The sequence below is a fragment of the Diceros bicornis genome, chromosome X, assembly GCF_020826845.1.
Source record: "Diceros bicornis minor isolate mBicDic1 chromosome X, mDicBic1.mat.cur, whole genome shotgun sequence".
In the NCBI taxonomy this organism is placed as follows: Eukaryota; Metazoa; Chordata; class Mammalia; order Perissodactyla; family Rhinocerotidae; genus Diceros; species Diceros bicornis.
In genome coordinates this window covers 135,581,365-135,590,776 of record NC_080781.1, presented here as the reverse complement: position 1 = coordinate 135,590,776, position 9,412 = coordinate 135,581,365, and the positions used below count along the sequence as shown (strand labels likewise).

Sequence of the window (9,412 nt, the reverse complement as noted above, 5' to 3'; positions counted from 1 at the left end):
GCTCTGGAAGCAAATAGTGCTGATGCTTGTACAACAATGTGAATGTACTTAACCCCACCAAATCGTACACTTAAAAATGGTTAAAATGGAAAATTTTATGTTATATATACTTTATTGCAATTTTAAAAAAAGAAACTGGACACAAAAGAATACATACCGCATGCTTCCATTTATATGAAGTTCTAGAACAGGAAAAATTAATATATGGTGATAGAGGTCAAATCAGTGGTTGCCTTTGGATGGAGTATTGACTAGAAGGAGGCAAAAGGGTGCCTTCTGGAGGGCTATCTATATCTTGATCAGAGTGGTAGTTACACAGATATATACATATGTAAAAAAATGTCGATCTGTCATTTTACAGTATATACACTATATTTCCATTTAAAAAGAGTAGAAACTGGGGAAAACTGTCATTTAAAAGTTGCTTACCTGTTTTTTATCCCTGATTAGGGAGACTTAGGCTCACCTGGAAGCAGATTCTCTCTTTGGGGAAGTCAGCAAAACTTGCCCTTCCGTTCTCACTGGTATCAAACCAGAAGCCCTGCATTTTCATGGGGAGAGCTACGAAGCCCCTTAACCTGACTGTAGAGTCTGGGTGTCTTGCTTTGGTCACTCACAGTGGGCGTGGTAAATCAGAGATGTGTTTATGAGGCTTCTTGACTTTTGGGAGTGGAGAGGGACAGGATAAGGGAAAGAGGGGCAGAGAAAAATGTTTCTTGGCTATGTATAAACTTTGAGAAGGCACTGTGGGTAAACTAGCGCTTGTTCCTATGGGAGTGGATTATGGGGGTGGAGGTGGGCAGGCAGGATTGGCCAAGGCAGCTTGCAGGTGAGCAGGGTGGCTGAAGTAGCTGCTTTCGTGAGACTTGGTGAGACTCTGGGCGTAAGCAGTGTTGCTTCGGGTACCTGGGAGCAGAGTGTGGAACAAAGTTGTAAAAAGTGCCAATAATTTTTTTCACCTCTCCTATTTCCTCTCAGAAACCTGCACCCCTTGAGCCTCTGGAGAATAGCAGTTTGGAACATGGGGGCACAGCACCTTTGGTCTGAACGCTTGTGATCTCACCCTAAGCAAATCTCCTTGGGTGGGGGCAGAGAGGAAGAACATGGAGAACAGGGGGAGAGGGTGCTGACTGTAGACCAGTTTGAGAGCATATGAGTAAGCATCCTTCCGGATGTCCAGGGATACTCGGTGGAAATTGCCCAGGGAATCAGCCTCAAGTCCAGCAGTCGTTCTGATGGGGCTCGAACCACTGTCATTTGGGCAGGAAAAGTTAAGATGACCTCAGTTTCTACTCACAGTCTGGTTAAACCTGGATACAACAACTACATATGTATATGTATATGTGCATACTTTAAGTGTATGTATATTCTTAACAAAATTGATATCCTATTGTATATTATTTTGAATCCACTTTTATTTTTACGGAGCAGTTTATTTAGGGCATTTCCTTGTCATTAGAGATTCTTTGGAGACTATGTTCCTGAGGTCGGGTGACTTGCCCAGTGGCTGGGGTCTTGCCACCCATCTTCTTGCTAGAGAGGCAATCACCTCCTGCCTCCTCCTCCAGTGCCTCCCCTCACTGGCTCATGAACTCGGTTACTTGATCCCAGCAGCGTGTGGGGTTGTGACATTATTGGCACCTGGCTTCATTCCTTCCATGGAGTACAAAGGGACCTGTTTTCAGAGGCCATGGCAGACAAGGTCCAGAAGTCCAAGAGCAGGCAGGTCTGGTAGTCCATTGTCACCGCACTAGTGAAAAGAACACACCAAACCCAGCTAGCCCTCCTCCACCCCCACCCGCCCTGACCACCCCCAAACCCACCCTGACCTCGACAGTTTGCTGAAGAAAGAAACTAAGGAGAGAGGAGTCATGTGACTTGTCCTGGGGTATAGCAAGCTCATAGCAGGGATTAAAAGCACCCAACTCTTCTAATCCCCCCAGGTCAATGCTTTTCCATCCACCCCCTAACCCTCTCCACAAGTAAGTCTGGTGGAGGAAGTGAATTTATCAATAAAGCACACACCAAAGCCTCAAAAAACACTTTATTTAATTGCTACCACAAATACAGAGTCAAATTAAGGCAGTATAATACATTTCCACTCATCCTTACAAGCTTTTGCACAGTAAACTTTGCTTTAAGTGTCAATTTGAATCAATAATGGAAATTTTTATTAAAAAATAACTTTTTATTGAATTCTGGAGAAAAATCATTTCCTGGGCTGTCAAGTGTGCTGATACAAAACGTCTGCGACTTAACATTGTGAATCACTGAGCCTCAGTCAAGGCTGGTGGGATTGGCTGTTGTTGGCATCTCTCCCTCTTGCCTCCCTCCCCAGCTAGGGGGCTCAGAGGGACAAGGCAGGAGAGAAAGGCTTTTGGAGAAACACTCATTTACCACCTCCACGGCAGTACTTCGCTCACTTCTGGCTACCAGTTATTACCTCGAATTCCCTTTTGAATGAAAAAGAAAAATGTAAAAACTGATTGTGTAAAAGCATCAGGCTGTTCAAAAAGATCTCTGAGGTAAAGAGTAGTTATGAATTGTAATATTAAAAACAGGACTGTAATTGATCCTAGCAACCATAAGTTTGGATTTTAGAAGAAATTAGTTTATGAATGAATTTGTTTCTCTGGAACTAAATGAAAGAAAATCTTGGCAAATACTGAAAAAGGTAAGTGACTACAAATAAGGTAAAAACAGCCCATAATTTGCGTTCACGATTGACTATAAAAATCAGCACCAATGTTTCTTCACAAAATAGAAATAATTCGGTGTGGCCGTTTCTTTCCTTTTGCCATTTGATCTCATAGGCATAAAACTTTATTTTAATAAGAGCTTATCAAATTGTGTTCTTCAGATATGAGTAATATTCTGTTGTTGGAGTTTAGAAAAGAAACTGTTTCAAGTACTTGCACTTTATCGCAATTGCCTTTCAGACTGCCATTAAAAGTACGATATAGAGTTACACACTTGAAACATAGAGCTCTGCAGTCACATTGACTTTACAGAAGCCTTCGCCACAGCACACCTTCACCATTGCGCATGCACTCCTCCCCCACTCCTCAGGGAGTGGGAGAAGACAGCAGGTACAAGGAGGAGGAAATGAGGAGAGGGGAGAAAGGAGGACATGGGATTGGGAAAAAATCAAAGTCTACAATTTCAGGGATCACTGTGGGCTCAAAGTAAACCATAGGAGGAAAGGGAGGCTCAGAACATCAGATGCCAAACTTAAGGGAAATTTGGTCTCTAAAATAGCAAGCACACGCACACACACACTTTTTCAGAGCACGTTATGGAAAGGAGGAGTATGAAAGGTGGGCGTAGCTTACACCGTGTCTGTGAGTCAATATCTGCGTGTGTCTGTCTGTGTGTAGGTGCAGTAAGGTATCTCACTTCGGATTACATATGTTAGACAAACTTGAAAGTGGACCACTGCTTGGCCACCCCTGAGAGCATCTTTCACAGAGCCATTTCATCAGAATCAGCTTCAGCATCAACAAGCACAACCTCACGGTAATCATTGGTAGCAGTGGTGACCACAGTGGGGTCAAGAAGGTCAGTGGTGGCAGAAAGCTCTAGCAGGCTGGTGGCAGGCTCAGGGGACCCAGTGGCAGAGCTGGAGGCAGGCTCAGAGAGGTCAGTGATGTCACACTCAAGGTGGCCAGTAGTAGTGGTCTCAGAGTGGCAGGAGGCAGTAAGCTCAGGGTGGCCAGCAGCAGCAGGCTCAGGGTGGCCAGTGATGGCAGGCTCGGGGTGGCTGGCGACAGCAGGCTCAGGATAGTCAGCAGTGCTGAGCTCAGGGTGGCTGGTAGCAGGGTTGATATGGCCAGTGGTGGGTTTAGGGTAGCTGGTGGCAGGGCTGAAGGCAGTCTTGGAGTGGCTGCCAGCAGGGATGTGGTGGCCAGTGACAGGATTAGGGTGGTCGGAGGCAGACTGGAAATGGACAGAGTGAGCCTTGGAATGGGCAGAGGAGGGCTTGAAATGGACAGAGTCAGCCTTGAAGTAGACAGAAGCAGGCTTAGGATAGACAGTGGCAGACTTGAGGTGACCAGAGGTAGACTTGGAGTGGCCAGAGGCAGGCTTTGAGTGGCTAAAGACAGACTTATGGTGGCCAGAGAGAGATTTGCGGTGGGCAGAGGCAGACCTGGAGTGGCCAGAGGACGACTTATGGTGGTCAGATGCACGCTCAGGTTGGCCAGCTGCAGCATCACCAGGTAGTGGAACGTTCTGGACATTCATTGGAATTTCCTCCACAGCAGGACAGGCACGGGCATGGTCTTGTTCATGGGCTTGTTCTTGGGGTTGGTCACGGGTGCAGGCACGGGTACGGACCAGGGCACGGGCTTCCCGAGTCTCACGAACATCAGTGATGAGGACAGAGATGAACTGGATAGGGTGCCGCATAGCATGGAAGATGGTCCAGTATTCTCTTCGGAAATTCTCATTGAGGAGCCCATAGATCACAGCGTTGAGGCAGCTGTTGAAGTAGGCTATGAAGTAAGCTGCAAGATAAAGCCAGTTGGGGATCTTGCCTGCCATCTCCTTTGGACTGACAGCCACCAAGACAGTGAGCACGTTGATAGGGCACCAGCACACTGCAAAGAGGAGGAAGATGACAAACATAGTTAGAAAATTGCGAACCTCAGCAAGCTGGTTTTCAGGATTCTGCCCAGCCAGGTGACGGGCGGCCAGCACTTTGGTCCAGATCCTCACGTAGCAGAAACCCACTATGAGCAGAGGGAGGACAAAGTGGATGCAGACGATGGTCACAGCAAAGACCGGGTTGTTCAGATAGTTGAAGATGCAGGCGTAGGTGCGAGGATCATACTCAATGGTGCCAATGTACGTGTTGGGCAGGACAGCCAGGACAGTCATGATCCAGGTAACAACCAGGTAAATACAGGTATTACGCACACTGAATATCCGCTCGTACTGGAGGCTGTGACAGATGTAGCAGTAACGGTTGATGGCAATTGCCACAATATTGAAGATAGAGCCAACCACACTCAGCCCTGTGGTGAATCCAACCATCTGGCACTGGAACTGGCTCAGATCCCAGCCCCCAATGGCCATGGCATGCAGCATCAGAGGGTAGGGGTAGATGGCCACCAGCATATCAGCCACAGAGAGGCTAACCACAAAGATGTTGCCTGAAAAACATTTTGGGAGAGGGAAGGGGGAAAGATAGAGAAGAATAAATGGTTAACTTTGGAAATCTACAAATTTAAGCTGGAAGAAAAGGCAAGCCCAGAGTCATGACAATTTAGAATTCTAGAACTCTTTTAAAGAAATACAGTTGTGTTTCTATTTTTATTTACAAGCATGTCCCAGGTGATCCTGACGCACAACCAGGTTTGGGAGACCTATCCTCTGTCCACCTTTTTTCCTTTCAAACAACATCATCATCTCTACTTTGGGAAAGAAGTGAACTTACGTCAGAAAGCAGTAAGCACAACAGCCCCTTGAGGAGCACTTCACACTCACATATGGACTTGGTGCCACCGTTTTAGGCAAAAACAAAGTGCAAACTTTTTCCCTACAGGGGATGGGGAGAGCAGGGAGAGGGGAGTAGAGGTGAGCTAGATGAAGCTGTCCTTAGGAAGTAGGTTAGAGGGTGAGGGGGAAGGGGAGAGATTGGAGGAATGTCTGGAAGCCTCAAAACCCCACCAGGAAAAAATAAATTAGCCCTCTGCCTTCTCTAACCTAGCATTGTATTTATAACGCAGACATGTCTAAAGAGAAGTGTCTAAGCAAAGGCATTAGAGGCTATGGTTTCTCAAAGTCTTTGCCAACAGGGTCTGACAATAACCTAAGACCTAGCCCAGTAAATACTTACCATTTCCGAGGTAACCTAAGAGTAAAAACGAAGGAGGGGGTTGGAGACCCTGTAAAATTTAGTCTGAAGCCAAAGCAATAGTGAGCAGGGAGGGAAAAAAATCAGGAAAATTTCTGCAAGGATTGGCAGAAGTGCCTGCTCATGCCGGTCCACGCACAGAACAGCGCCCCGGCACGTTCCTGCCCTGCACAGGCTCCCGGCCCCTGGCACGGAGCTTTACTGGAGCCTGCGGGCTAAACAGGAAAGCGAAGCGGTGTCTGCCCCTGCTCCTGTTTTGTAGGGCAGCAGTAGAAACGTCTTTGCAAAACCTTTCAAAAAAAGAAAGAAGAGGCCAAGTGCAGGCGCAGAGCCTTCTTTGGAAACACCGCACTGCTAATTTGGCAAAATACTACACTTCATTGAAAGGGCAAAGGAATAGCTCCTTCTGCCTCCTTCCACCGGCGCTGCCAAGGCGCGACCTCAGCGCTTTCTACCCAAGAGATTCTTTCTAGGGTTTTCCCTCAAAGTAATGAATTCAGAGAAGGAATGCAGGAAAGAGAGAGGGCAAAGCCTTAAAAACAAAACCACAACAACCATAAAAATCTTTTTTTTTTTTTTGAAGTATAGAAAGAAAGTAAGGAGAAGGAGAAAAGGAAAGATAAGTAAAGAAAAGTAACCAGCTTCACAGGTGCCTCCCTCCACGGGGCTCCAGGGTTCGGCACCTTAGGACCGCACTGCTGGAGCGAAGGTGAGGTCCAAGTGTGCTGCCTCACGTCTCCAGGGGATGAAGGAGAAATCAGACACATCCACCAGAGTTTAGGAGAAAACTTTTAATTACTGTGTGCCCGTCAGTACATTTTGAATCTTGTGTGGTTTTCGTGATTCCTCGAGCGAGCAAAGTACTCCCCCAGAGACTGGCCGCCTCCTTTACCCCGCGCCCTGCCCGCCGGGGTCCTATGGGTACCCGACCCTCTCAGACCCCGCCCCTCTCCCCTCTCTGCCGCGTGGCCCAGGCAGGCCCAGAGATCCTGGGCGCCGCCCCCTCCATCCCAGGGCCTGAGCGCGGAGTTTGGGCCCCTTCGCCGTTCCGCCTCCCCTCCAGAGCCGTCTCCCCCAAACCTGCAATCTGGGCTCGCCCAGTGTCTGCCGCCCCCACCCCCGGCACAGGTCGCAGCGCCCTGCATCCTCCCGTGTTTCCCGTCTGCCCCGCTCACAGCCCGCCCCCTCCCCTTGGCACTGGCTGGCAGCGAGGGGAGTCTCGCTCGCCGCCCCACCCCAGTCCAGATCCCCGAGCTTTGCAGTCTCTCCGCGCCCCCCATCGCCCCCTCTGAGCTCTCCTGCAGCCCTCCTGCCAACCTCATCAGGTTCTGCAGTCTTCTATCCACCCACCCTGAGACGCCAAGTTGCCGAACCTCTCCGCCACCCCGCCCTGCGACCCCCTGTACCCTGCTTACGGACTTCGGGATCTCCGCTGCCGCCGCCGTCGCTGCCACCGCCTGCTGCGCCCAGCCCGCCGCTCTCCTATCTCCGCCGTGCGCCCTAGGACGGGCGGACGGAGCTCGGCTCTGGCAGGCTCAGAGCGCCCTGCTCCACACTCAGGCACGGGGGTCTGCGCTCCACCGCCCGGGGGGCTGCCCGGGAGCCGCTATCGAGCCCCAGGGCCACAGCGAGCGGGAGCTCGGCTCGGCTTCTGCGCTGCGCTCGGATAAGCGTCGCCGCAGCCGCCGCGAACTTAACTTTCTCTGAGCGGGTCCAACACCGCTGCTCCCTCCGCGTCAATTCCGCCCGCGCTGCCTTAGCGTGGCCACCTCTGCAGCGTCGGGCTCGGCGTGCTGTCCCCGGGCGGCTGCCGGACTCTCCGCTCCAGTGCCGGCTCCCTCTGCATCAGGTCCCCGGCGGGCCAGGGCTTGGCAGTGTGCCGCGCACAGCGGGAACCCGGGCTTTGCACTTGGACGCCCAAAGCTAATTCTCTGAGCTCCCTCAACCTGCAGAAGGTCTAAGTTTACGGGGCCCCAGCAGAACATCACCGCCCAGGTTCGCAGGGAATTGGGAGGCAGGGACGTTCAGGCACTGTCCACGGGTTCCCTATTCTGGGCGCCCAAACTAACCACCCTAGGGGTTGCAAGTGGTTGCACACTGGGTAGGGAGAAGAAAGGGTGGCTTACCAGAATTTCGGAGCTTCTTGTTTTTTGTCACAGCCAAAATGACCATTGAGTTGCCGATCAGGTCTACGACGATGATGATAACCATCGAGCAGAACATAAAGTTAATTACAGCCTGTGGGTAGTCTGGCTGTGGCAGCTTACAACCAATACAGCCGTATGGGGTGGGAACCGCCAGGGTAGGACTCATGTTGCTCCCGAATCTCCCAGCCAGATCTCACGGCAGGGTACCGACAGCAAACACCTGCTCTGTTGCCAAGAGCTCCGGTGAAAGCTGCTTCCCTTCAGAGAATCAGACAGCAAATGACAGTGTCCCGCCCCTCTCCGATGAGCTTTTAAAGCCTCAAGAGGCCGCTAGCCCCGCCCTAAATCCCTCCCCATGACCAATCAGAGCTCCCTGACCACCCCCCGCTTTAGTCACCAACTCTTGGACAAATCCACATCGAGGTGTCGTCTTGCTTCCGACTGCCTTGTATGTGCTTCCCCTCTAGCCGCCTCCGCCACCATCCCGCAGGTACCTTGCTTCGTGACAAGCTTGGAGTCCACTTCTCCACCCCCCATCCCCCCAGCAGCCCCTGCGCCTCCGTTTCTAGCAAGTTCTTTTCTCTGCCTCCTCCAACGCAATCACCTGGGAAAGCGATGTAGACTGCAGAGCGGGGGTAGGGGGTCCAGTGCCAACCCACGTCAGTCTGAAGCCTCCAGCAGAGTGTAAGGGGCGGCCAGTGGCCCGCTGAACCCTACATATGCGCCCCTGCAGTCTCCTTGAAAGGTTCATCCCACTCCTGGCACTCTTGCCTGTTCAGAGCCTTCTGCACCCCACGGAGAGCAGGGGACATCTGCCGGGGGGCTTCCATCCCAAATCTGGGTCCCCTGTCTCTAGGGAACTTATCCCCGCTCCGGTGCCTGTCAAGAGCCAGTTGGCTCCCTTAGCGGCAGCTGCGGGTGGCCGCTCAGCCCAGTCCGGACTTGTGCTCTCCATAAGGAGATGTTTCCCGCGTCCAGCTCTGGGAGCAGGGAGCGAGTCTGCACTCTAGGAGCAAGGGGAGGTAGCTGGTCCGCCCACTTGGTGCGAGCGATAGTGGGAGCTCATCCCCTTCCCTGCTGCCGGGTACCCTGGCTGTGGGAGCTCAGAGGCTGCTTTGGGAAAAAGTAAAACCGACAAGAAAGCCTTTCTATTGAGCCGCCGCTCCTCAAAGAAACCCGGGGCGAGTGGCTCCAGCTCTTGTCCCCTCTTGAGGTGCTCTGCACGGTCTACCGAGTGGCTCGGGGTTCTCTGGCAGGCTCAGAGAGCTTCGCGGCAGCAACGGGACAGGCTCGGAGGTGCCGGAAGGCGCAGCCAAGAAGCTACCCGCAGGCCATCGCCCCCCGCCCCAGGCACAACTCATCTCGGTCCTTCTCCCTTGCCATCCCCTGCCAGGGGTCTCATTTCGAC

At 51.6% G+C, this 9,412-nt stretch overlaps 1 protein-coding gene across 1 annotated transcript; it reads right to left on the bottom strand.

Moving 5' to 3' along the window:
• Window positions 1-2,036: 2,036 nt before the first annotated feature.
• On the bottom strand, window positions 2,037-8,246 carry GPR50 (G protein-coupled receptor 50). The gene is made up of 2 exons (XM_058535332.1): window positions 7,984-8,246; window positions 2,037-5,153 (listed from the first exon to the last, which is right to left on the bottom strand). The coding sequence occupies exons 1-2, from the start codon at window positions 8,168-8,170 to the stop codon at window positions 3,463-3,465; spliced, it is 1,878 nt and encodes a 625-aa protein (XP_058391315.1). The 5' UTR covers window positions 8,171-8,246; the 3' UTR covers window positions 2,037-3,462.
• Between the last annotated feature and the right edge of the window lie 1,166 nt (window positions 8,247-9,412).